Source organism: Aethalodelphis obliquidens, unplaced genomic scaffold (assembly GCF_003676395.1).
Source record: "Aethalodelphis obliquidens isolate GAN/ISIS:26980383/991018 unplaced genomic scaffold, ASM367639v1 scaffold3, whole genome shotgun sequence".
In the NCBI taxonomy this organism is placed as follows: domain Eukaryota; kingdom Metazoa; phylum Chordata; class Mammalia; order Artiodactyla; family Delphinidae; genus Aethalodelphis; species Aethalodelphis obliquidens.
The window spans coordinates 56,678,041-56,706,028 of NW_020837947.1; the positions used below are offsets into that span (position 1 = coordinate 56,678,041).

Here is a 27,988-nt window from a genome sequence, read left to right on the forward strand (position 1 = left end):
GTCCATTCTCTAGTAGGTCTGCGACTTTATTCCCATCTTGCCCCTAGGTTCCTCATGACCTTTTTTTTTTGTTTTTAGATTCCATATGTATATGTGTTAGTATACGGTATTTCTTTTTTGCTTTCTGACTTACTTTACTCTGTATGACAAACTCTAGGTCCGTCCACCTCACTACAAATAACTCAATTTCGTTTCTTTTTATGGCTGAGTAATATTCCATTGTATGTATGTGCCACATCTTCTTTATCCATTCATCTATGGATGGACACTTAGGTTGCTTCCATGTCCAGGCTATTGTAAATAGAGCTGCAATGAACATTGTGGTACATGACTCTTTTTGAATTATGGTTTTCTCAGGATATATGCCCAGTAGTGGGATTGCTGGGTTGTATGGTAGCTCTATTTTTAGTTTTTTAAGGAACCTCCATACTGTTCTCCATAGTGGCTGTATCAATTTACATTCCCACCAACAGTGCAAGAGGGTTCCCTTTTCTCCACACCCTCTCCAGCATTTATTGTTTGTAGATTTTTTGATGATGGCCATTCTGACCGGTGTGAGATGATATCTTATTGTAGTTTTGATTTGCATTTCTCTAATGATTAATGATGTTGAGCATTCCTTCATGTGTTTGTTGGCAATCTGTTTATCTTCCTTGGAGAAATGTTTGTTTAGGTCTTCTGCCCATTTTTGGATTGGGTTGTTTGTTTTTTAGATATTTAGCTGCATGAGCTGCTTGTAAATTTTGGAGATTAATCCTTTGTCAGTTGCTTCATTTGCAAATATTTTCTCCCATTCTGAGGGTTGTCTTTTCATCCTGTTTATGGTTTCATTTGCTGTACAAAAGCTTTGAAGTTTCATTAGGTCCCATTTGTTTATTTTTGCTTTTATTTCCATTTCTCTAGGAGGTGGGTCAAAAAGGATCTTGCTGTGATTTATGTCATAGAGTGTTCTGCCTCTCTTTTCCTCTAAGAGTTTAATAGTGTCTGGCCTTACATTTAGGTCTTTAATCCATTTTGAGTTTATTTTTGTGTATGGTGTTAGGGAGTGTTCTAATTTCATTCTTTTACATGTAGCTGTCCAGTTTTCCCAGCACCACTTACTGAAGAGGCTGTCTTTTCTCCATTGTATATTCTTGCCTTCATTATCAAAGGTTAGGTGACCATATGTGTGTGGGTTTATCTCTGGGCTTTCTATCCTGTTCCATTGATCTATATTTCTGTTTGTGTGCCAGTACCATACTGTCTTGATTACTGTAGCTTTGTAGTATAGTCTGAAGTCAGGGAGCCTGATTCCTCCAGCTCCATTTTTCTTCCTCAAGATTGCTTTGGCTTTTTGGGGTCTTTTGTGTTTCCAAACAAATTGTGTAATTTTTTGTTCTAGTTCTGTGAAAAATGCCATTGGTAGTTTGATAGGGATTGCATTGAATCTGTAGATTGCTTTGGGTAGGATAGTCATTTTCACAATGTTGATTCTTCCAATCCAAGACCATGGTATATCTCTCCATCTGTTTGTATCATCTTTAATTTCTTTCATCAGTGTCTTACAGTTTTCTGCATACAGGTCTTTTGTCTCCTTAGGTAGGTTTATTCCTAGATATTTTATTCTTTTGGTTGCAATGGTAAATGGGAGTGTTTTCTAAATTTCACTTTCAGATTTTTCACCATTAGTGTATAGGAATGCAAGAGATTTCTGTGCATTAATTTTGTATCCTGCAACTTTACCAAATTCATTGATTAGCTCTAGTAGTTTTCTGGTAGCATCTTTAGGGTTCTGTATGTATAGTATCATGTCATCTGCAAACAGTGACAGCTTTACTTCTTTTCCGATTTGGATTCCTTTTATTTCTTTTTCTTCTCTGATTGCTGTGGCTAAAACTTCCAAAACTATTTTGAATAATATTGGTGAGAGTGGACAAACCTTGTCTTGTTCCTGATCTTAGACGAAATGGTTTCAGTTTTTCACCATGGAGAATGATGTTGTCTGTGGGTTTGTCATATATGGCCTTTATCATTTTGAGGTAAGTTCCCTCTATGCCTACTTTCTGGAAGGTTTTTATCATGAGTGTTGAATTTTGTTGAAAGCTTTCTCTGCATCTATTGAGATGATCATATGGTTTTTCTCCTTCAACTTGTTAAAATAGTGTTTCACATTGATTGATTTGCGTATATTGAAGAATCCTTGCATTCCTGGGATAAACCCCACTTGATCATGGTGTATGATCCTTTTAATGTGCCGTTGGATTCTGTTTGCTAGTATTTTGTTGAGGATTTTTGCATCTATGTTCATCAGTGATATTGGCCTGTAGTTTCCTTTTTTTGACATCGTTGTCTGCTTTTGGTATCAGGGTGATGGTGGCCTTGTAGAATGAGTTTGGAAGTGTTCCTCCCTCTGCTATATTTTGGAAGAGTTTGAGAAGGATAGGTGTTAGCTCTTCTCTAAATGTTTGATAGACATAATCATATTCTTAATGAATGTCTCCTTTTGTCTTAATAAGTTAACACTTTCCCTCATTAGAAAGGTGTTTATTCCAACATACGGAGGAGGTATGAGTTCAACTCTATAAAATCACATAGGGCAGAGACTTTGTAAACATAATCAAAGCAAAGGTTGATACTCTTGCATGTCTGCATAAAAGTTAGATTTCAATGATTGCTTTTATACATTCTTCATTTTATGGAAGGAAATCATCTTAGAATTTTTAAGAAACATCTGTTTTGGACTCAAGTCAGAAAATTTCAGAAATCAAAGGGAGATAAAGTAGTTTTAAGCATAATAAAATTTTATTTTGAAAGACATATTTTTGCTTTTCCAAGCCCATGTGTTACCTGAAAAATTAAAGGGATCATTTTTATTCTTCTCCAGAGTTATTGAACTAACAGGGGATGTAACTCCTGATATGAAATCCATTTCCAAGGCTGACGTTATCGTCACCACACCAGAGAAGTGGGATGGAATCAGCAGAAGCTGGCAGAATAGGAACTATGTAAAGCAAGTCACTATTCTCATCATAGATGAGATCCATCTGCTAGGTGGGTGCCACTATATCTGAGTCCAGTTTACAAACTTCGACTCTTCATACTTGCAGCAGCCAGCATCAGAACTTGTGTTAAATGATTAACATACATTATTCCTATTTCTTAGGGGAGGAAAGAGGCCCTGTTCTAGAAGTCATTGTATCTCGAACGAATTTCATCTCATCTCACACAGAAAAGCCTGTTAGAATAGTTGGACTGTCTACCGCATTGGCTAATGCCAGAGACCTTGCTGACTGGCTCAACATTCGTCAGGTATGTGGAAGACTGATAAAGTAGGCATTTAATAGTATGGCTCAAGGCTATATTAAGGAGGTGCTATAACACTATAAACTAAAGTATAAAAACTGGAAAGGTTTCTCTCTCATTTTTACTCTAGATGGGCTTGTTCAACTTCCGACCATCAGTGCGTCCAGTTCCACTGGAAGTTCACATTCAAGGTTTCCCAGGTCAACATTACTGTCCTCGTATGGCTAGTATGAATAAGCCTACATTTCAGGGTAAGCTTCAGATTCTCGGAATGAAATACCAACCATTTTGTATGGTAGCCTTTAAATGCATTCTAAATGATGTGGGTTTCTTTGAAAGGGTGGTACTGCTCCAACTTCTACAAATATCTAAAACTATTTACCTTAACTGTTAAGGAGTATAAATATATTTTGAATTAACTATTGACAATTAGATTTCATAAGTGATAATGTCTTTGTAGTAGAATAAATGTATGTAACTTTTAAAAATAATCAAATTAGTCTTAAAAATAATTTATTACGGTACCATGGTAGTAGCTTGAGTATATGATAAATAGAGGGTACAAGTTTTAAAAACTCACATAATATTGATTTTTATCAGAAATCATCTTAAAAATTTCAGTACTTTTTTTGGCAATGCATCTGTTTATATGTTTTGTTTTGTTTTTCCCTTTCTAACAAATTAGGCAAGCAAGAAAGATTTGAGAGTAACACTCCTATCTTACTAAAACATGTTTTCATGTTTAGGCTGCATAAGGAATATTTATTATATCAATTAAAAATAACCTCCAAAATAAATTCCCTAACGTGAACCGCTGTTGATTGTGAGGTGACAGTTGTGAGGTGACTTTTTAGCTGCTGTAATTAGCCTTATGACAGAAGCAAAGTATTGATTGTGAACTGGAGACCAATCTTGGCAGTTCAGATTATTTACACCTCCACAGAAGCATTGTACAAAATCACTAATGAACAATAAATCTGTTGTGAGCTGTTCAGCCACACCTGTTCTTGCAGCAGCAAAAATCCATTAAATGTTGAGGTTTTAAAAAGAGGCAAATTCATTCATGGTTATGTGTACAAATGATACCAATATTGTACTAATATGTGTATTTTAAACGTTGTATCTCTAATATGATTTATCAAAGCATTACCATTTGTATTCTATAAATTCTGATAAACTGTGTGTTCATTTTTCATAGTATGTATTGTAGATTGCTTATATTTATTTAAGGAATGGCTGATTGCAAACCAGTGATTGAAATGAAGCATTTTGTGTTATGTAAATCAATAGTAAATAACCTATACCTGCACTTCTCTAGATATGGCATAAGTACAGTAGCTGTCCTTGTAAACTACTTATTATACCTGTAGAGGATCACTATATTTCTTTCAGTTTAGATTTACGATTTTGTGATAGCTTTATTTCTCACTCTTAGGGTATAAATATAGTCAAAGTCCTGTCAACATTTCCATTTATGAACCTTGTTTTTTAGCCCATAAAAAGAAATTCTGCAGTTCACATTTCAAACAAGATATTACAAGGAGGTTGAACTTTTTATATAAAATAAAAGTTTTTAATAACTCTGTTTTAAGAGACCTGTGTACACCTAAGTATAAATTCTACTTGTGCCATCTTATCAGCATTTTGGAGCCTATGCATAGCAAAGAAACCTCAACTCCAATTAGGTCAAATGATTTATGTGGCTCTTTAAGTAATATTTTCAGTCTTATTACCCAGTTTTCAAATTACTCATCTTCTGTGTGTCTACTCCCTATGTTTCGTCACTCAGATATAGATTCAAGCATGGTATTCTTTTGAGCTCTCTTCTGCATTCTCTTATCTTCCCTCTTGAAATCTTACACATATGTTTTTAGAAAAAACAGAAGGAAGACATTCTTCTGACTAATTTATTGATACAAACTCTCTAAATTTTTCTATCTACTGGCAACAGGACAAAAATAAAAGGAATTTTTTGTGGCTTTTCTTCACCACCCGCCCCAGGACTTGACTCTCTCTTCAGACCCCAGGACCGATTAACTGTGGAATATCACTGCTCAGGCAAGCAGAAGCACAACTCAGAAATAGAAAACCCCACCTAAGATTTAGTATCCATATACAGCTATTAATGGAGAGTCGGCTTTTAAGTCTCCTTCCTTGGCAGTTCAGAACAGAACCGGGAGTCGAGATAGGTCAGTCTTCCCTGTCCTAGGCAGAATACTCCCCTGAGCAGAGGCAGCTACCTTTCCTTTCCTATCATTTCTCCAATATGCTGTCAGATCCAGGTAGTAGCTCAAATAATGCTATACTTCATGACCAAATCATGAATTCAATTAAATCATTTACACCATTAGTTTTCACGTGTCCATTTGATGTCCTGATGAAATTCGGATTCTGGTATAAGTGGCTTACCATTGTATTTTCCACAACTTTTCAACAGCAATTAGAAGCCATTCTCCAGCCAAACCTGTTCTGATATTTGTCTCATCAAGACGTCAAACCCGTCTTACTGCTTTGGAATTGATAGCCTTTCTGGCTACTGAAGAAGATCCAAAGCAGTGGTTGAATATGGATGAAAGAGAGGTAAGCAGCATATTTTATTTCTACTTCTTTTACATGTCAAATTAGTTTGTATTGTAGTATAATGGAAATTACGCATATAAGTATGTTTAGTTTTAATCTATATTAAAAGTTTCATATAACATTACAGAAATTTGGGGAAAAGATAGAGAAAATGCATAAATATTGCCACCTTAAAACTATTAATATTTTCATGGATTTTCTTCCAGTATTTTTCCACTAAATATTTTTTTTACATCATATTTATTCCTGTATTTTTCCCTTTAACATCATCACCTATGCATATTTTAATATTCAGCTAAAATTTCTCTAATATTTGAGTGTTCACTGCCCTCATGGAACTTATAATCAATTTTGGAAAATTAACTTTTTATAAACTATATAACATGACCATTTTTGAAAATTTAGAAAACACTGATAAGTATGTGAAAATTAAAAACCTGTTGTTATCCTTTAAGTAATAACCATCATTAAATTCTTTTATGTCTATATAATAATATTCTATTATGTGGCTATTCCATTGTATTTTTCTCCTATAATTAAATAATTATGTATCTTTATTATTGTAAGTTTTTCTTTGTTAGAATTATTTCCTCAGTATAAAGTTCTAAGGTTAACATCAATGGGTCGGATAATGTGGACATTCTTATAGCTTTTCATATACACTGATAATTACTTTCCAAAAGGGCAATAGTAATTGTGGTTATCACTATTGATGTATGAATTGTCAGCAGTATATGAGAGTAACAGTTTCACTACATCCTCATTTGTCGTAATTTATTGTTATACATAAAATGTCTCTTGTTGCTTTAGTGTTTATGTGTGCCTTAATTTTTTTGTGGTTGAACATTTTTTTAATATATATTTGTTTAATTTTTTTCTTTTTTGTCCGTTCATTCCTTTGGGCTTTTATCTGTTGCAGTACAGCAGTTTTTCTTATAGACTTGTGTGGGAGCCTTACCAAATTAAAATACCACACACACACACACACTCCCCTAAAACTATACAAGTTTACCTTGGAGATATTGTAGATTGGGTTCAAAACCATTGCAATAAAGCAAACCTTGCAATAAAGCAAATCACACGAAATTTTTGGTTTCCTAGATCATAACAAAAGTTATATTTGCACTATACCATAGTCAGTTAAGAGTGCAATAGCATTATGTCTTAAAAGAATGTACATACCTTAATGTAAAAAGACCTTATTGCTAAAAAGCACTAACCATCATCTGAGCCTTCAGTAGTCGTAGTAGTGACATCAAAGATCACTGATCACAGCTCATTGTAGCAAATATAGTAATGATGAAAAAGTTTGAAACATTGAGAGAACTTCCAAAACGTGACACAGAGACATGAAGTGAGCAAATGTTGTTGAAAAAATGGTGTTCATAGACTTGCTCAACGTAGAATTGCCAGAAACCTTCAATTTGTAAAAAAAACAATATCTGCAAAACACAGTAAAATGAGGTATGCCTTATGATGTCACTTTTTTCCATGTATATGTATTGATTATATATATGTATTAATCTTTCATCTACTTTATTAGTAAATTTTGGTAGTTCACTGAATGTCATTTATCTTAGTTGTTTCTTCGAATAGCAGTTTTTGCATTTTATGTGATACAATCTGTTTATATGGGCTTTGTGATTCCTTCTAATACTTCTAAACGTAGGTATACCTCCTCCCCTCCATAGATTTGTAGACAGTGATTTTTCTTTTCTAATACTTTTCCAGTTTTTTAAAATATGCTCCTAGTTGGAGTTACGATGAAAAAATAGTTGATATCGGTAATAAAACTGTTGCATTGTCCTCCTTCTCCCTGCACACCTCCCGTATCTCATCTCACGCAGCCTGAAGAACAGTAAACATGCTGCTCCTAGCCCACTAGTGTCAGTGTCAACAGTCACATATTTCTCCCCTTCCACATCTCACGACTCATTTAGGGTTAGTACCCCTGTTGGATGGTACTGTGTATATTATGGTCATACATTAACTAATATTAGTTAACTAATAATAGTTAATATTTCAAAGCGTTCTTGCATAGGACCACAGATGACCCCAAAATTAGCTTCATATAAAAGGTATCACATGACTCCGTGAAGTAGAGTGAAAGTTATCATTTTATCTTTTAAGTTTCATCATTAGTTCCTTACTGTGACTTGTAGGCATATACAAGGTGTATAATTCAAGATCATTTAAAATCAAAATAATTTTGTCAAAAGTTCCTTGTCCTGTGTTATTTAATTATTGTGCCCAAATAATCACCCTGTTTTGTCTAAACAGGATCTTGACTTAGAAGGCAAATGCTGAAAAATAGTTGTATGGAATATTGACAGTTTAGTTTATGTGCAGCATCTATCTAGGCTTAGTTTTGTTTTTTGTTTTTGTTTTCTTCTTGTGTCTTATCCCTAACAGTGTTCCTAATGGAGACTTTTCTTAGAAGTCAAGGTGCAAGCTACCTACTTATTGAATCCATTTTGGGATGTTTGCTTATATATGTAAGAGCTGGGCCTTTAGCACATATGTGACTCACATGAACCTCAAATGTGAACCTCATGTGCTCTCCCCAACTATAGTACAACTCTACTATTCTTTATTTTTTTATTTTAAGGTATGAGACCTAAGGAATTCTGGACAGCTCAGCCATTATATGGAACTACCTCTCTGTTTTGTTTTGTTTCGTTTTTATTTAACCCAAGAATCTATCACCAAGGCTCATTAGAAACCATAGAATTTACGTGCATGGTTTCTGCTGTTTCACAGACTTTCATTGCTAAGGTAGGACAGTTAGAAATTGCCACTTCTGCACATTTTGTTTCACTAAGCCCATCTCAAGAATAAGACAACCCAGGCTTTGTTTTTATTCCTGCCTCTAAAAGCAATCACCTTTAAAATCAAAATTTCCAAGGGTTTATAACCAATTATTATGCAAACTCATTCTGATTATACGAAAACCTCCTATAAAGCAGGTGTTTCCGTGCGTTGTTGAATCCCCTAAATAATTAAATTAGGAGGACTTTTTAGCACTTTAATTTTGTAAGAGTTATTTTCTGTAATATCCGGGGCTAGACACTTGATGACGATTCCTATTGCTGCTCCTTGGACAGTGTCAGGTTGGTGTTCTGTGGTAGGTCATGAGTACTCTGGTTAGGACTCTAGTGTTGACAACTTGATCATTCAAGGAGACAGAGTAAGCATGGGAGCAGTTATCCTGGCAGCCGTGAAGCAGGGTGCTTGTGGAAGAGGGTTGCATCAAAGTCATTCTGAAACTGAATGGTGTGAAGTCAGAAAGTGTCCCTAGATGTGGAGGTGGGAGGGGAGAGGTTCAGTGGGGGAGTAAAGAAAGCCAGGGCAAATCTGAAGAGGCTGGAGAAAGAGAATGTGACCAAGGAAGAATATATGTGTTGTATTTTGTTTCTCAGCAAAGACAAAAGGAGTTGTCCATCTAACTTTTTAACCCAGTAAAGTCTCTTTACTTTGCCTAAAGTAAAGTATTAGGAAGCAGATCCTCTTCAAGTGGATCACTGATATGAAATCATACTGCAGAATGAGAAAACCCCAAAAGTAATGCCCTTTCGTATTTGCCATTATGAAGACTTCTTGCACTGATTTCAAAAGTTTGTGGGCATGTGCTGCCCTGTCTCTTGAATTCTCAGTTGGACAGCCACCACTTCCACCATTAACCTCAAACTATTGTTGGGCTTTTGCCTCACTCTCTCAAGCTTCAGTTTCAAGACAGAAACATCTGAATGCCTGAACTTCAGTCTCTAGCATGCAGCAGGAATAGGGAATATCTTCTTCACTTTGGCCTCTACTGAGGGATTTTCAGATACTGGCTGTCTATAAACAGTGTAGGTACAAGCAGTGAAGGTTCACTATAGTCTATTATTTGTCCAAACTCATTGATACACAGTCTCTCCAAACCTACACTTAAAAAAACAAATTTCTTCTAACAATGCAATTCTCCCTCATATAACCAAAATCCACTCATCCCTCCCCAAGGGGGGCAACTGAAAATTTCATCATTAAATCCATTAATCCTAGATCTCTTGACTATATCCAGTCACCCTCTGGTTCTTTGGCAATCCTCTCTCAATATTCTCTAGCCAATGGACTAAATGATAAAGTTGCCCACAATTAACACATGCTATATTCAACAGTAGAGGATAAGGAGAGGAAAGAGAAATGAAATTAGTTAAAATATGTAACATATTGTTAGTTAAAATATGTTAGTGCAGGGCTTCCCTGGTGGCACAGTGGTTAAGAATCCACCTGCCAATGCAGAGGACACGGTTTCGAGCCTGGGTCCGGGAAGATCCCACATTCTGTGGAGCAGCTAAGCCCATGCGCCACAACTACTGAGCCTGTGCTCTAGAGCCTGTGAGCCACAACTACTGAGCCCATGTGCCACAACTACTGAAGCCCGCGCGCCTAGAGCCCGTGCTCCGCAACAAGAGAAGCCACCGCAATGAGAAGTCCGTGCACCGCGACAAAGAGTAGCCTCCGCTCGCCACAACTAGAGAAAGCCCACGCAGAGCAATGAAGACCCAATGCAGCCAAAAAAATAAATAAAGACATAAAATATGTTAGTACATATATGAGATAGCAAGGGTAGAGACCACTGTGTTTGTTTCTGCAACTGATTGGGGAGCTAGAAAGATATTTGTGGTTTATTTTCTCTGCTATTCATCACCTGTACACTTCTTCAACCAGCCCCTAAGCTAATTACGATTCTTTATCCAGTGGAGTTACCAAAACCCACATTACTGAGACACTGGAAATTGGATGTTCATATATGCTTAGTATATAGGGTTTTTTAGAACTTCGATTTATTTTCCAAATGTGAGAAGATTTCTCTGAGGTCCATTCAAAGTTTTCCTTCCCCTTATTGTATAGCAGTAGCCCAGTTTTTCCATCAGGGTCTGTCACCTAAACTACACCAGGACCATATTTTCCTTGCTCACCCTGTAGCATAAGGGCCTCAAATGGCCCTGTGGCTGTTTCAGCTTCCAAGTAAATTGTTACATCCCTTGGATATTGTCTGTAAACTAGAAGAGCTAGAGGTGTAGGGAAAGGAAACAAAAAATTTCCAAGTGGTTTATTAGCTATGTTTGCAGAAGACATCGGCACACACTGACTACTTGGTTCCTGGAACTGTATGTTCTGGCAGTGAGAGAAGTAGTATCATTTAATGATTGCATAGTTCAGAGCATACACCTTATCCTACAAAATAACACCCCAACCTTGCCAAAGTAGTGTATCTCAGCTGCCACTCAGTCATTAATCTATAAAACCTGCTCTTTCTGGGTAATGAGAGACATAATAGGAACAGTGGATCCCATGGCGTCCATTGTCTTAATCTTTCTCTATGATGTGAGCTCTTCAGTCAGAAAAATTATCATACAGGATATCATGAAGATGTATAAAGCATTCAGTAATCCTACCATTGAAGCCACTGGCAGGACATGATGGGCAGGATAGGAGAATCAAAATCTGTAGTGTCCATTCTAGACATCATCTCAAATAGATGTCCCCTCTGTGATAGAAAGGGTCCAGTGTAATTCCCTTACCACCGGATAGCTGTCTGTTCCCATGGCGAAGGTACTTATAATGGGCCCAGGGTTGTCTGCGTTGGTGGCATATGGGGCACTGAGCAGTGGCAGTAGTGGGTCGGCCTGAGGAAGAGGAAGTCCATGTTTAGCCCAGGCAGAGTTTCATCTCTTCCACCGTGGAGCCACTTAGTACGTGAAACCATTGCACAAAGACCTGGGGCCTGGGAGGGAAGCTGCTGGGTACCCTCAGATGCCCACTTGACTGTTAACAGCATTTTCCACACTGCTGTTAACTTTTTGGTAAACACCTTCATGGGATATAGGTAGCTGTTTATTCTAGCACCATTCTAAAAGTTCATCTACATAAAACTTCTGCCTTTCTTGCCACTTGTCTTCCAATAGCACTCTTGCCAAGCTCCTGACCATTTGGCTAATCCAGTAACTACAGAGCAAAGATGGATCATCAGTTTGCATCATCTCTACTTTGTAGGAAAGTGACAAGGAAATACATAACACTCAACTTTTACTCCTTTCCTTAGAGTCATCCGTGAAAGGACCATAATACCACATCAGTGTACTTCTTATGGTGCCACAATCTTGTTCAAAGCCATTTGGAATTTGGAATTTTTTCCCCCTCAGTCAATTTGACATAAGAAATACCCCATGGGGCCTAGGTACATAGGTTGAAGTCGGGATAGTATGGCAGGAATAGGCACACACATGGAGGGTTCATGGATCACCTTTCATGATATTCTTCCATCAGCTCCTTTTATTTCTAATAATGATGAGTGCTGCTAGATAGCTCAGATAACATCCAGTTCGTGATCAGCACCTTCAGTTGCAAGGTTACCTGGTATTACATAGTCAGGAATTCTTTCTCTCCCCGCTCAAAAATATCCATTAAATAATCCTCTAACTTAAATCAATAGGTAGCTCTTAAGAGAATTTGTAAAGTATTCATTTATTTAACATATATTTATTGAATGTCTACAACTTACCAAGCACTGTGTGTTAGCCTTACTGATCTCAAAGAGCTTAAGTGAAGAAAGTAGAAATTTTAAAATATATGCATGATTAAATAAATAAGGTGATATCAAATTATGAAAATTGTATGGAAGAAACCAATAAGAAATGGAATAGAATAGGGGAATGGGAGGCTTCTTTAAATAGATTAGTCAGAGAAGACTTCTCTAAAGAGATGACATTTAAGCTGAGCACCAAAGCATAAGAACAAGCTGCCTACACAAAGAGAGAAGATAACCGCGTTTCAGGTGAAGGGACAGCATGTTAAAGGAACAGTGAGCAGATCGGTTGAGCTGGAGCCGCATAAGCAGGAGGAGGGTGCTACAAGTTACACTTGAGAGACAGGCAGGAGCCAGCTCATGCAAGGCCATAGCCCCATGGTTAAGGAGCTTGGATTTTTATTCTAAGTACTATGGGAAGACAGTCATTTTTTCATTTATTAGACCAACATTTATTGAGCTCCTTCTGTGTGTCAGGTGTCAGGTAAAGTTCCTGCCCTATGGAATTAACATTCTAGTGGGAGTGATAGCTAATAAGCAAGTATGTCAAGTTGTAATAATTCACATGGGGGAAAAAAATAAGCAAGTTAAAGGGAATAGGGAATGCCAAAGATGGTAGTGGAATGTTGTACATTAATACAAGTTGAGAAGGCCTCCCTGATGAAGGTACCTTTGAACAAAGAACTGAAGGAATCAAGGAAGCAAACTAAGCAGGTATCTGAGGGAGGAGTGTTCCAGGGCATTAAAGGTTTTAAGCTAAACAAATTACATACCCCAATTTACATTTTAAGATCACTTTTGCTGCTTAGTGGAAAATGGATTGAAGTGGAAGTAAGCATGGAATTAACGATGATGGTGACCTAGGGGCCACCTAGAGCAGTAACAGTGGGAATGAAAAAATATATTTGGGGCTAGATGCAATAGGACTTTCTAATAGATGAGAAATGGAGATTCAAGAACTGAAAAGAATCAAGAATGGTGCCCCAGTTATTAACCCTAAACATCTGAGTAAATAATAGCGTCATTTATTGAAATGGGGAGAACCGAGACTGTAGGATAGAGAGGAAGGAGGAGACAGATTTAGGATGGAGAGAGACAGACGGAGAAGACAGATCTGAGCTTAAAAAAAAAAAAAAAGGAAAGAAAAGAAAAGAAAATTATATTTTGGACATGTTAATTTGTATCTCCAAGACTTTCAAGTGGAGATCTCAAGGCAGTTAAATGTCGGAAGTCTGTAAAACCCACAGAGGATGTGAGATATATGAACTTGGGAGCATCTGCAAGCCTTTAAACCCAGGTGAGCACCTGAGACCCTCGGATAGAGAGGGTGGAGATCAAAAAGCAGGCCTGAGGGACTCTCTCATTGTGAGCTTAGGTAGAAAATGAGCTGGCAACGAACCCTGAGAAAGCAGTGCCAGTGAGGAAACACAGTGTCCTAGAACACTGTAGACAGGAGGGGTTCGTGAAGGAAGGAGTGCTTGACTACATCAGATGTTAATGGGAGCTGAGTGAGATGAGAGCAGAGAAACACCGGTGGGATTTAGCACTTGGACATCTTGGACGAACTTGGCAAGTAGGGTCAGTGACATGTTGTGAACATAAGCCAGTTTGGAAGGAGTTGAGGGATAAATGGGTGGGAGGGGAAGGAAATGGAAGCAAATAGCGTATACAGCTCCTTCTAGAAGCTTTTCTATGTAATTTAATTAGTTATAATTTAGTGCCTAACAAGTGTGGTTCATTGGCTTCTGCCAAATAACTCTGCAATCTGGTTTGACGTGCAAGGGTGAATGGTGCTGGGATCTGGATGGTTGCCAACCTGCTTGGAAAGATAAAAGAGCAGAGGGAACACCCTTTCTTCTGAGCGGGTTTACTGATTGAAAACTCAGAATACTGTGCTTATTTCATCACTCACACCTTGCATGAGATGCATATCTGGGATGGGAAAGCAGAACCCTGGCTGAAGATTAGACTTTATTCTTCAGTCTTACTTATATTCTCCTCAACTCCTCTGTGTGTCTGTCCAATTAGCAGCAGGGCTAACCCTTTCTTCTTCCACACTGTTAAATAAGGTCCAGGTAGCTAAAAGAAAAGCACATCAAAGACAACTAGCTTTTTTCTTTTTTCCCCCCTTACATCCTTACAAGTAGGAATGAATTAAACAGAATCCTACAAGGCTTTTTGCCCTGAAGGTCCTGGACCACAATGTTTGAGTTGTGTTCTAAAGTCTGCGGTACCACGAGAAGGTAGATGCTGGGAAATAATCTGAAGCAGGAAAGGGGATAGCTTTCTGACTGAAGCACGATAGGAAAAGAATCCAGATGTGGATAACATGAAAATCGGAGGAGTATGGAAGACAAGAATTCCTTGGAACATGGTATTGTTAAACCTTGTTAATTCAAATTAATTGGCTAGAAGACTCACACAGATGACACTGAATATAATTAAGGAAATGTGCTAATTATAAATTTACACAATGCTTCAAAGTGAATTAATGAAAAACTGTAGCATAGGTACACAGGAGGGGCACGTTCATGAAAAGTAGAATTGGTGTTATTTCCGCATGCTTAATACTGAAGGAATTTTTTGATGCTTGAAAATTATTTCATTTTAAGCTAAACATAACTCACCCAACCTCATTACAAGTAAAACCTTCATAGACGTACAAAGATGAACTATAGCCTAGCTTTACACAAAATGATCACAAGTTCAGATTTGGTGGAGTTTCTACTACTGACATTTTACTATAGCTTTCTTTGATTCATTTGCTTTTTCATTCAACATATATATATTGACCTCTTCCTGTAGGTAAGAAGTTAGTACCAGGCTTTGAAAATGGACTTGGAGATTGTTAAAAATCAGAAATTAAGTTGAGTTTAATGTAGGGTAACCACATTTTCAACTTGAACAATCTGTTTTATCAAACTAAAATAGAGTTAGGTCATGATACAAAACTCTCACCCAAGTGCTTTCTATTTTGTTAATAGTTATTAGGCTCAGAATATTAAGTGTCAAAACAGACATTATCTACAGATTTGCTGAACATTGGACATTGAACTGAGTTGGGTCTCATGGAATATTTGTGTAATTAAGAGCAGCTTCAAGATAGGAGACTGTTCTTTTTTATTTTGTCTTAGTTGATATCATATATGTCCTATTGACTAAAGAGGCAAAGCTCTTATTATGCTTAGTAATAATTGCTGTATTTATCAAGTACTTTATAGTTCACTAAAGACTTATCCCATTTAATCATGAACTCTGGGAGGGTCGTTCCTGTTATCCCAATTTTACAGATGCAGAAACTGAAACTTAGAAGAATTAAGTGACTTGCCCAATAGCACAAAGCAAGTAAGCGCAGCGTGGGAGCTCAAGACCAGAGTGGCTGTCTCAGAGTAATGTTCTTTTACTGTCCCGCACAGTAATGGAATCATGGACAACATACTGTCTAGAGAAGATGGAAAAGTCAAAGTAAGGGTGTGTGTCATTTGACGGGGACGCAAGTCAGTAGCTAAAATATCAAATGCAAGCAACCAACAAGAGCTGTGCCGTTCTCAATCATGAAAGGTGATATCTTAGTTTAGAAAAGAATGTTATTTTAAGTATTCTTCATTTTGAGGCGTGGGAGTAGAAATACTCAAATAATAAAGAAAAAATAGATTTGCAAATCATCTGCATAACGTTCCCCAGCTGTGTGAGTCTAGGACATTACTCATTATTTCAACTCTTATCTGTTTTTTGTATACCTTTTAAAACAATGTGGTCCACCCCTAAGTCAAGTGGATGATGTCATTACTTCAAGTAGTTATTTGAAATATCCCTCATTCATGTGATGATTAGAGGGTGGCATTGTGGTTGAGAGCATGGACTAGAGCCAGGCTTCCTGGGTTCAGTACTGACTTCCCACTGCAAGTGGGATGTTTCACTTCTGAGCCTCATCCTTTAATCTGTGAAAGGATGATAATCTCTCCCCACAAGAGTCTTGCGAGGATTAAATGTATTAGTACATTTAATGTACATAGAACAGGCCTGGAACAGAGTTAAATATTCAATAAATGTTATTACATTGAATAACATCTTTTAAACAGATAGATTCTTTTTGCTGAAAGCACTGGTAAAATTTGGTCATATATTTATAATCTTTTGCTTGTGGTCCTTCACAAATTTAATTCATATTAATATAGTATTTGTTCATTTAAAATTGTGCTACTTTAGAAAATCAATTCTATAATGTCCCTTTTATCAGCTTTCTCTGCATTTTAAAAGCAGAGATGTATAAAAATGTTCTCCAAGAATGTTTTGGAATTTGAACTCACCAGAAATTGAAATAAGCATAAAATGTATACTCAAAAATTACCAATAGCATAGTGAATTAAGTTGAAAACATTAATAAGGAAAAATTTGTAATATCTCAGCCCTATATAGCCCAGTTTTGATATTTCTATTATTAAGAATCAAGTTAACCTAAAAGCAGACATTGAAAATAGTATTGTGTTTAGACAATAGCAAAGATTTACATGTTATTATTTAGATTTCATTTATGTATTTACTTCTCATATAATTGTATTTTTAATCATTTATAAATGTATTTATATATTAACAGTATCATAAATTACTTTGAGGTGTGCTTGTTTTGGGTTTCAGAGGGGGCAGCAAGAGAATATGTTCTGAGGTGTATTGATAAAGTTTGGAAACTTACTACCTTTAATTAATTTTATTTTTTTATTTTTTTCCTATTAGTAGATCAAAAGAATGTTCTAAAGGTTTCTTTCATTTTAGTTTTTCCCCTTCAGTCTGTAGGGTTTATCATAAAAAGTGTATTTTAAGAATAAAAGTAATTATGAGGAAATGTTTTAACTTCATTTAACATCTGTACCAGATGTGATATATTTAATTATTTTTTTAAAAAAGAAAGTCTTTGTAACTTTCATTATTCTTCTGTATGGTACATCTTTTATTGAGTGTTTTATACAATTGATAAGCATTATTCAGTGGCATATGGTCTGAGTCTGATGTGCTTTGAAAAGAGTACAGAGTTCTGATAATGAGGATTCTGTGAAAATGGGAAAACCAGCACAACAGATACGCTTTGAGAAAGTATGGGTTTTTAGCATCTTGAAACAATATATCACACTCAAAGGGACAGAACTGGGCTGCACAATCTGTTAGCTCATTCTTGTCCAATCTGGTCTCCTCCTTTCTTTTGGAGCCAGCATTGTCATCAACTCACTGAATTATATTCTGACTGGAATGTATTTCAGGCACAGAGTAATGTATCTACTTAAATGGAATCCTATCTTTCTACAAAAGCTTTCTGAGTATAATAAATTTAAAATATAAAAAAAATTTCTATTAAGTTAAAGTAATTGGTTCAACAGTTTACATATGTGCCTTCTCCCCCACACCCTAAAGAAAGACCACTGCTTGGAGGAGCATAGGTCTGTTTTTATTTATAATACGGAAAAAAATTTTTGGTTTAACTAACATACAGTCAGACGTATTTCAAGGACCGCTTATCGGAAAGATACCTGCACCTTACAGCAGTTGTTCCTTGAACAGAAATGAACTATGGAATTAAAACTTCTTCTATCAAAGTGTTTTAGTTACATGATTATTCTTTTTAAAATTCTATAGCAGCCTTTCTTAACAAGAATTAAGCCTTCATGTCCTAAGACATCCAATGAATGTAATAAATGAACTTTTCTCCTAACCATCTAGAATGGTACTAACTATCCTTGGAAAAATTAAGAAGATGGTAATTCAGATATTTTTTTGTGAGTCTCAGTTCTCTCAGGGAACCAGAATTGAGAAAGACTACTATATAGTACTCAAGGCCACTGAGTCTTTTAACTTGAAGCATAGTGTGTTGTATAAAAGAATTAGGTGTTACTTTAGGGCTATATGTATGTAAAGGATTCAGTGTGATAATCTTTGTAAAGTGATAAGCACAATGCGTGACACATAATAAGTACTCAACAAATAATATCTATTATCATGTTTTAAGCTTTCATTATCCTAAATTCCTGAAAAATTTTGCTTGTGTTATGTTGTTTTGATCCAGATGAAACCTATTTTAAGTGTAGGGATGAAGATGCATATAATCTAATCAAAAATTATATTTTCAAAGTTAAAAAGACTGTCCTTGTAATATTTTATGCTTAATGATTGAATAACATTACTATAAATTTTGCTTTTTTTATGATGTACAAATAATTCAGAATTCATCCACAGTAACCGTGTAATAAATGAAGTTGTTTTCTGTGATTGTCCTCATGAGGATTTTAGGTCATTACCAGTTTAGATAGGCAAATAGTTCTTTTTAATGCATTGATTTATGTGAAAGTGGGGGAAGGGAATGAGAAACAGCCAGGCTTCCCTGATGCGAAAGGACGCGATATTACTGCCTCACCAAACCTCCTGCCACAGGATTCCTCAGCTTTCCTATGGTAAATGGTATGTTATTTTTTGGATATGATTGGCATTGCTGTGGAATACTGCAAATTATACAAGTTATACATACACACTGCTATTTAAGTTGTGAAACTGAAAAATCACGAAACTAATTGTCAGAGTAAGAATAATGAATTATTCTTGATAGTGTAAATTGAAGATATTTTATGCAGTGAACTATTGAACGAAAAAAGGATGATAGGCAGTCACTTGAAAACAGCTAACATAATTTATGAGACAGGACAGTACCTTTCTTTATAGCATGCATTTGTAGTCAGCATTTATATTAATACATTTCCATATTCTTGCTAAACAGATTGTAAAGAAAATAATGCAGGAATATCAGGTGACTGTACTGTGACTATGAAACAGAATGAATTCTTTATACATTGCATTCAATTCAGGAAAGTGGGTAAATAAGATTTCTGATGTGTATGTTATTAAAATATTACCTAGTCTATGCAGTGCTTTTTATACATTAATAATTATTATAAAGCCAAACTCCATCTTTCTTTTTTATTTTTTTTTTGATTATTGGAGTAAAACAACTTTTTCCCACATAAAAGACTTGGAAAACTTTTCCAACCATTGAAAATAAAATTAGTAAGAATGAAAACAGTTGGAATGCTTCATTATATGAATATGTTTGTCCTTTTTTTTTAATTGGGGTATAATTGATTTACAACGTTGTGTTAGTTTCAGATGTACAGCAAAGTGAATCTGTTATACAAATACATATATCTACTCTTTTTTTAGATCCTTTTCCCGTATAGGCCATTACAGAGTATTGAGTAGAGTTCCCTGTGCTATACAGTAGGCCCTTGTTACTTATCTATTTTATGTATAGTAGTGTGTATGTGTCAATCCCAATCTTCCAATTTACCCCTCCCCCCTGAATATGTTTGTCTTATGAATTTTTAACAAAATGGCAGCAGCCACCTGAAGTTTCTCTAGATGGAGATTTTGTGAACTGTTTACTGGTTTATGCAGAGCCAGGAGCATAAGTGTATTGCAGGTATACTTGTGTATATTCGAGGTGATTAATAATAGAAGGCAAAAAGGAAATGAAGTCTGAAAATAATGTCAGTCTTCCAACTTCTATCTCAGTCTTCAGGCATATAATAGTTATACATGTATTGATGCCTACTTCCAAGTTCCTTCTCCACTGTTGTTTACTGATGTGGTCATGAAGCTGTTGACATAACTAAAACATGTCCTTCTTCTGAATGCTCATATATTCTCAAACCACTTGGTCTCTGCATTGCTGCCCTCAGGGAGTTGCCCAAAAAGGTTCCCAGGCTGCACCTAGTGTCGTCATCTTCTTTAGGGACAAGTAGAGGTCTATCATTAAGCAGAAAGAGATTGGGTTTTCTGTTTAGTTCTTTACAGGAAGTAAGTTTTGTAAGAAAATAAGATTTGCTGCTTGTTGCCATAAAATCTGTGTTGCATTAAGAATTTTCCATGTAGAATGGAAAGTGATAAAATATTCTGAGAGTATATATGAAATATAAGTTTCAGAAACTGTTTACACATATAAAATTCAATGAGCTAAACTGAGGCTGGAAATGCAATCTGTTTTAAAATGCAAAAACTGGAATGTATAAGAATTCTGAATGCTAAAGTTAGCATTTAAAATAAGTGAGGTAAGGAATTACTTAACCAATATTGCTAGAATAATTAACTATTTAGGAAAAATAAACTTAGATTTCTACCATACTTTCTATTACAAAATTACAAGTTAATTATTTAAATGTAAAAACTATAACAGAAGTTAAAGGAATAGTAGGTGAATATGTATTTGATCTCAAGATGAGGAAAAGTTTTCTAAGCAAAAAAAAAATAAGGGACCAATTTAAAATTTTAAGTCCATAAAGTAAAAAAATTAAATAAATAAAATGAAGTACTTATAAAACTGGATGAAAGTTTATACCATGTGATGGACAAGGGGTTGATACCCTTAATACATAAAGAGCTATCACAAACCAATAAGAAAAAGGCTACTCAATAAACGGAAAGATAATTTACCAAAAAGTCAAACAGTAAATATGAAAAGTATTTAACTGAACTGTTGATTAAAGAAATGAGAAGTAAGCAAAAGTATATACCAGTTTGATTTTTTAAATGAAGAAACTGAGGCTCAGAGAAGGTATGTGACTTGCCCCTGGGTCACTAAGTTCAGTGAGAAAGCCTAAATTTGAATGACTACTCTTTGGTAGGATTATGACTGATTTTCCCATTAATTTTTTGTCCATACTTTCTAAATTTTTATCACTGAGGCAAAAAATAGAGGTCTTTTCTATAACAAGACCAACACAGACACCAAAACGTTTTAGGCAGTATTATAGCATTTTAGTAGTTGTTACTCAATAAGGGGTAATGAGTACAGATTTTTTCCTTGATGCATAAAAATAAAAGGGATAACGTTTACATTTTAATTAATTTACAGTATACATTCTCACTAAGTAGATATTCTTTTCAACTAATTTAACTTTAATCATAACTGCAGATGGGACCTATATTTTTATGCCCATATAGCATAAGAATTAAAAAAACAAAATGAAAAATGTGAAGCTAATGCACTGACATCTTGTAATTATGTTTTTATTTGCAGATGGAGAATATCATTGGCACAGTAAGAGATTCCAACCTGAAGCTGACACTTGCTTTCGGAATAGGAATGCATCATGCTGGACTACATGAGAGGGACCGAAAAACAGTAGAGGAACTATTTGTAAATTGTAAAGTTCAGGTAATTTTTTTCCATGAACAGATATTTTAAAGTAACTTAAAAGTTGTATTTTAGTTAGATATAAGATATTATCTTTTATTTTTTAGGTTCTTATTGCTACAAGTACATTAGCCTGGGGTGTAAACTTTCCAGCTCATTTAGTAATTATTAAAGGAACAGAATATTATGATGGAAAAACAAGACGATATGTGGATTTCCCCATTACAGGTAATATTTTTAAATTTTCAAATACATTAAACGTCTATTTTAGCGTTAATAATTTGAATTTGCATGAATTAAATTTTAGAGAATTGGTCACATGTCAGTGATGAACAAATTGTAAATTTTTTGTTTCCAGTAAAAATATTACTCCAAAGTATTAAGCCATTTTATTTACTTTTACTTATCCAGTGTGTTAGTGAATGTCAAAGGCATAAGTAATTGTTTTAAATTTATAAATAGATAAAAGTACTGATTAGTAGGAATTAGTGACTTAATAAGTTATAAGTAAACATTATGTTTAATTTTAAATCTCCCTCACTAGACATGATATTTCCTACAGGACTTCTAGAACCAAAGCACTTGTTGCTATAACTTGTACATGAACAGTCTATTAACATATTTTAAAACTTGATAAAAGCATTTTCAGTGAGTTTTGAACAGGAAAATATGCCAAATGTGTATTTCAGCTCAATGAATACATATAAAATCTGTATCATTTCTCAATCATTACTTACCTCAGAGACTCCTGCAGTATAAAAGAAAAATTTTATACAGTGGATGGGAAGAAGAGGAGGCCTAAGTGGATCCGTTATTCATGGGGAAAAATAAGCAAATGACTCTGCTGAAGAGGTTTTCCTATATAAGAGTTATATAGTTATAACTCTTAAATAGCATTTTTAAACATTTACCTAAAGGAATCTTTGATCTTTCTTACTTTTACACACTGTAAGACTCGTTTGGGGACTCAGTTTTCTATCATAGTGAATTAATTATTTAATTATTAGGGAACTCAGTAGTAGGCATCAGAGAGAGCATCCCTGGTCTTAAAATACTTTTCTCCCTTTTATTTTGTTGTGTTGTAGAAACATGCTATAATCCATCAATATTTCTTGTGCTACATGCCACACTGCAGAATACCTCTTGTTCTCTTTCTTATAGATGTACTCCAGATGATGGGGCGTGCTGGGAGGCCTCAGTTTGATGACCAAGGCAAAGCTGTAATTCTGGTTCATGACATAAAGAAAGACTTTTACAAAAAATTTCTTTATGAACCTTTCCCTGTAGAGTCAAGGTAAATTTTGCTGTAAATTAATTTAAATGGATTATGTCATAGCAGGTTGATATTTTTGTGCTGACATTGTATTAGATGAAAATCAGTAAAACTTCTAGTTCAAAAGAATTATTTGAAGTGAAACAATATATTTATCACAATAAGACAACATTAAATTGTAATTTTCACTATAAAAGAAAAACACGCTGTTTAAAAGAAGCAGTGAAGGGACTTCCCTGGTGGTGCGGTGGTTAAGAATCCACCTGCCAATGCAGAGGGCATGGGTTCGAGCCCTGATCCAGGAATATCCCACATGCCACGGGGCGACTAAGCCCAGTGTGCCACAACTACTGAGCCTGCACTCTAGAGCCCGCGAGCCACAACTGTGGAGCCCGTGTGCCACAACTACTGAAGCCCACATGCCTAGAACCCATGCTCTGCAACAAGAGAAGCCACTGCAATGAGAAACCAGTGCACCGCAACGAAGAGTAGCCCCCACTCGCCACAACTAGAGAAAGCCCTCACGCAGCAACAAAGATCCAACGCAGCCAAAAATAAATTAATTACTTAATTAATTTATTTTTAAAAAAAGAAGCAGTGAAGTACATTGTTCAGTCACATTGACTCTGGAGCAAGACAACCTGGGCTTATGTTTGAGCTCTCCACCACTTACTTGCTTGATCTTGAGCAAGTTATTTAAATCCTCAATGCCTTAGTGCACTGTCTGTAAGATGGAGATAGCAGCAATACTGGCCATCTCGTAGGGTACTTGTACTGATCAAATGTATCGTGCTTGGAACTGTGTCTGGCACATAGTAAGCATTTAATAAAGTGTTAGTTTGGTGTGTGTTTTTGTAGAATAGTCTATAAATAAATATCCAAAATAAAGGGATTGGTAATGAATAATTTAGGCTAGTGCCCAGTTTCAGAATTATCACATACTTCTTTGTGGATCCAGTAACTACCACCCCTCTGATGAAGTCTTTCCTCATTTTCTCAGCTGAAAATAATCTTTTGTCTGTCAGATTTATACATTTTTCATTCCTAACATTTATCACTTGCTACCTTTTATCATAGTCTTCTTTAATATACTGAATCGCCTTTACCATATTCTAACTGCAAAGGACAAAATATATTTCTAATTTATACTGTAAATAGTTATTGAGTTTTTTACTGTGTTAGAAGTTCTAATGTTCCTTTTTTTTTTAATTTGGAAAATATAAAAACATTTAATATTGTGGGAGATAGCTAACATTGTGCTGAGAGAAAATTTATGACCATAAATATATGTATTTTAAAAGAAACAGTGAAGGGCTTCCCTGGTGGCGCAGTGGTTAAGAATCTGCCTGCCAGTGCAGGGGACACGGGTTCGATCCCTAGCCCAGGAAGATCCCACATGCCACAGAGCAACTAAGTCTGTGCGCCACAACTACTGAGCCTGCAACCTAGAGCCCATGAGCCACAACTACTGATCCCACATGCCAAGAGCCTGTGCTCCGCAACAAGAGAAGCCACGACAATGAGAAGCCCGTGCACCGCAACAAAGAGTAGCCCCCGCTCGCCACAACTAGAGAAAGCCTGCGCACAGCAACAAAGACCCAACACAGGCAAAAATAAAAACAAACAAATAAATAAATAATTTTTAAAAAATAAAAGAAAAAGAGTGAAAAATGAATTATCTGAATATGCATCTCAAGAATTTGAAAAAAAATTAGCAAATTGAACTCAAAGAAAGGAGAAGATAGAAAGATAAGAGAAAGAATTAATGAATTGAAACCAAACACACATTAGAAAAAAATCAACAAAGCCAAAAGTTGGTTCTTTGAAAAGAAGAATAATACTGATAAACCTTTAAGTCTGGTCAAGAGAAAAGAGGGAAGGAACAGCACAATATCAGGATACAAAAGAAATCTAAAAGGTAATAAGATATTATGAAAAAATTTATACAAATTTTAAATTTTAGATCAAATGGTAGAATGCTTTTTTAAAAAAATTACTAAAACTGACACAAAAAGAAATGGAAAATTTAAATAGCCTCTTATCTATCAAAGCAATTGTATCTGAAATTTAAAATCTTTCCACAAAAATTTTCTGACCCAGACATTCCACTAGTGAATTCCTTATAACATTTAAGGAAGCAATTGAACTCATGAAATTGAACACAAACCCTTCCTGTAATAGTCGAAAAGATAGGACTATTTCCCAACTTATTTTATGAGAGTAGAATAACCTTGGTTCTAAAACCTGATAAATTTACAAGAAAGGAATGTAACAGGGCTGTGTCTCTCATGAATATAGATATAGAAATCCTAAATAAAACATGAGTAAATCAAATCTAACAATGTATAAAAAGATAACATATTACAACTAATTACAATATCAGTGCAAAGATGACTTATTACTTGAAAATAAATGAATATAATTCACCACGTTAGCAGGAAAAGATGAGAAAAATTATATGATTATCTCATAGATATAAAAAAAAGCATTTGGTGAAATTCCATACCCATTAATTATAAAAACTTTTAGCCAACAGGAATATAAGGGAATGTTCTTAATCTGATAAAGAGTCTCTACTAAAAATCTACTGCAAACATCATGATTAATGATTCAGTATTGAAAGCTTTCCCTTTGAGACAGGAAATGATACAGGGATGTTGTTTTCACCACTGCCAGTAAGCGTTGTGCTAGAGATCCAAGCCACTGCATTAAGGTAAAGCAAAGAAATAAAAGTCAAAATATCCTTCTGAGCAAGAGGAGTGACTAAAAAGCATAAAAGGAAGACTTCTGGGGCGCTGGTAATGCTTGATCTTGGTGGTGGTTACACAGATGTGTTCACATTGTGAATATTACTTGAGTTGTACATGTATAATTTATGTAATTTTTTCTATGTGTACTTCAGTAAAAAGTTAATTAAAATTTTAAAGTTTTAAGTTTAAAGTTTAAGTGTACCTTGATATGACTACTATTAATATTTTATTTCTACAGAGTACATATACAGAAGTTATATGTTAACTTCTCTGTTAATGGGCATTTAGAGAGTTTCTAGTTTTTAACGCTTACATATATTGCTGCAGTGAAGTATTTTGCTTCCCTATCCTAACCTATAAATGTTTCCCTATCAGGTGATAATGAAAAAGTGAAATTGCCGGGTCACAGTGATTGTTCAAATAGATATTGTCAAATTGCCCTCCAATTTAGCTATATGGATTTATACTCTGCCACTGGTGACTGGAGAGTAATATCGCAACTTTTTTTTTTCATTCAATTTATTATGGCCACTTTCTTATATCCTTAAAAACATCCTTTGCAAAAACTGTTTTTTAATACCTGCATATGTATCATAATTTACATGGCCCTTTCTTTTGTTGGACATTGCTTCCCTTTTTTGTAATTTATGTAAGAAACTGAAATGAACATTTTGTTATGCCAGTCTTTCAACACATCTGATCATCTCTGTATATTCCACAACACCTAGCACATTTATGTCCTATATGACTGAACTTAATATTCACAGAATGAATGAAGGGAATATCCTTGCTCTATCCTAACCATCCCTCCTTTCTTACCAATTCTTTCATCTGCCTCAGTAACTCTTCTCTGCTCTCCAAGGCATATCGTCCCTCGTCTGCTCTTACCTCGGCTCTCATCTTCTCCTCCTGAAAGTTATTAGCTCCCTTCCTGTCAGCCTGTGTTTATTTCCACCTAGCAATTTATTTTCCCAAAATTATATACAAAAGATACAAATTACACAAAACATTTGTTCTGTATCCTGGAACATCAAATCTGAGTCTTGACTATGTGAGAAAAGTTGTTTTTCATTTAACGTTCATGTATGTTTCCCATGTCTTTTTCACTCTGTAGCTTATTAGGAGTGCTCTCTGACCATTTAAATGCAGAGATTGCTGGTGGTACAATAACATCTAAGCAAGATGCAATGGATTATATCACCTGGACTTACTTTTTCCGACGTCTTATCATGAACCCCAGGTAAGTGCGGGGCAAGTATTTTTCTGTTTTGCACTAAAATAAAATATGTTTGAAGGTAATCATCTCTAAATTCAGGTACATAACAAAAATGCCAGAACATTGGACATCCTAGGTATAGGAATTTGCCCAGAGAATCAGATAATATCTCTGATATGTTCACAACGTATTGTGATATATTAGAAAATAATGGTGTGCATTTTATTAACTTATTTTAATTAACTTAGAATGTTCTCAAGGATTTCGCTCTGTAGTTAGGGAGACAAGACACCCGATGTCATTAAGAAATGTGCTCAGTTAAATTACATGGTAGTGGCTGACTTGGGTGCAGTTGGAATTCAGAGAAGAATAAGGCCTGTGAAATTGTAGGGGGAAGAATTTGTGAGGCATTTGTAAAGGTTAATAAGAACCCTGCAAGATGAAATAAAATTGGGGGGGTTGTGATGGAGTATCTTTTTACTCCAGGCAGGGTAGATTGTATCTTCATTCAGCACCTGTTTATCAAATATTATACTAGACATTGAAGCCTGAGGATGAGTGTATATCATCCCTTATCTTCAAGGGCTGATCTTGTAATGTGGAGATGGACATAAATGATTACAGTGTAAATCATAAGTGCTCTAACAGACTGTATTTAAGCCTGTGAGAGTGAAAGCTTCACAGACGAAGTGATACTTCACCCAGAACTTGAATCTGGAACAGAAGTGGAAAAGGTGGAAGGCACAAAAATACTAGATGGGCGGAGGCCCTCAGGGCTTGAAAGAGTCTCTAGAGAATGCCAAAAGTTAGATGTAAAGCTTAGAATGTGAGGCAAGAAGATTTTCTTGCCTAGAAAGTGGACCAAGCACCAGAGAGTAAAGGGCCTGTATGCCATGCTAAGGGGTTTGCATCTGATCCTATTGGCTGTGGTTGGAAGTTTTTAAATATAGTTTAGCATCACCAAATTAGGTTTTTGTTATTGTTGTTGTTTCCTTTGTACCTTTTGAGCCCTTCACCCATTTCTCCCACCCCCACCCCCGCCTCTGGCAACTACCAGTCTGTTCTTTGGTGTTTTGTTTTGTTTTGCTTTTAGATTCCATGCATAAGAGAAATCATATGCTATTTGTCTTTCTCTGTTTGACTT

General features: G+C 35.5%; 1 protein-coding gene across 4 annotated transcripts in view; it reads left to right on the forward strand.

The window, feature by feature from the left end:
• Positions 1 to 27,988, forward strand: part of ASCC3 (activating signal cointegrator 1 complex subunit 3) — a 334,732-nt gene that overhangs the window by 220,096 nt on the left and 86,648 nt on the right. For all 4 annotated transcript variants that reach the window (XM_027089736.1, XM_027089749.1, XM_027089725.1 and 1 more), the window contains 8 exons: positions 2,864 to 3,030; positions 3,143 to 3,288; positions 3,413 to 3,533; positions 5,720 to 5,862; positions 21,489 to 21,626; positions 21,713 to 21,833; positions 22,767 to 22,899; positions 26,743 to 26,868. In XM_027089736.1, coding sequence (XP_026945537.1) covers positions 2,864 to 3,030; positions 3,143 to 3,288; positions 3,413 to 3,533; positions 5,720 to 5,862; positions 21,489 to 21,626; positions 21,713 to 21,833; positions 22,767 to 22,899; positions 26,743 to 26,868 — 1,095 coding nt within the window. The remainder of the gene's footprint in view (positions 1 to 2,863; positions 3,031 to 3,142; positions 3,289 to 3,412; positions 3,534 to 5,719; positions 5,863 to 21,488; positions 21,627 to 21,712; positions 21,834 to 22,766; positions 22,900 to 26,742; positions 26,869 to 27,988) is intronic.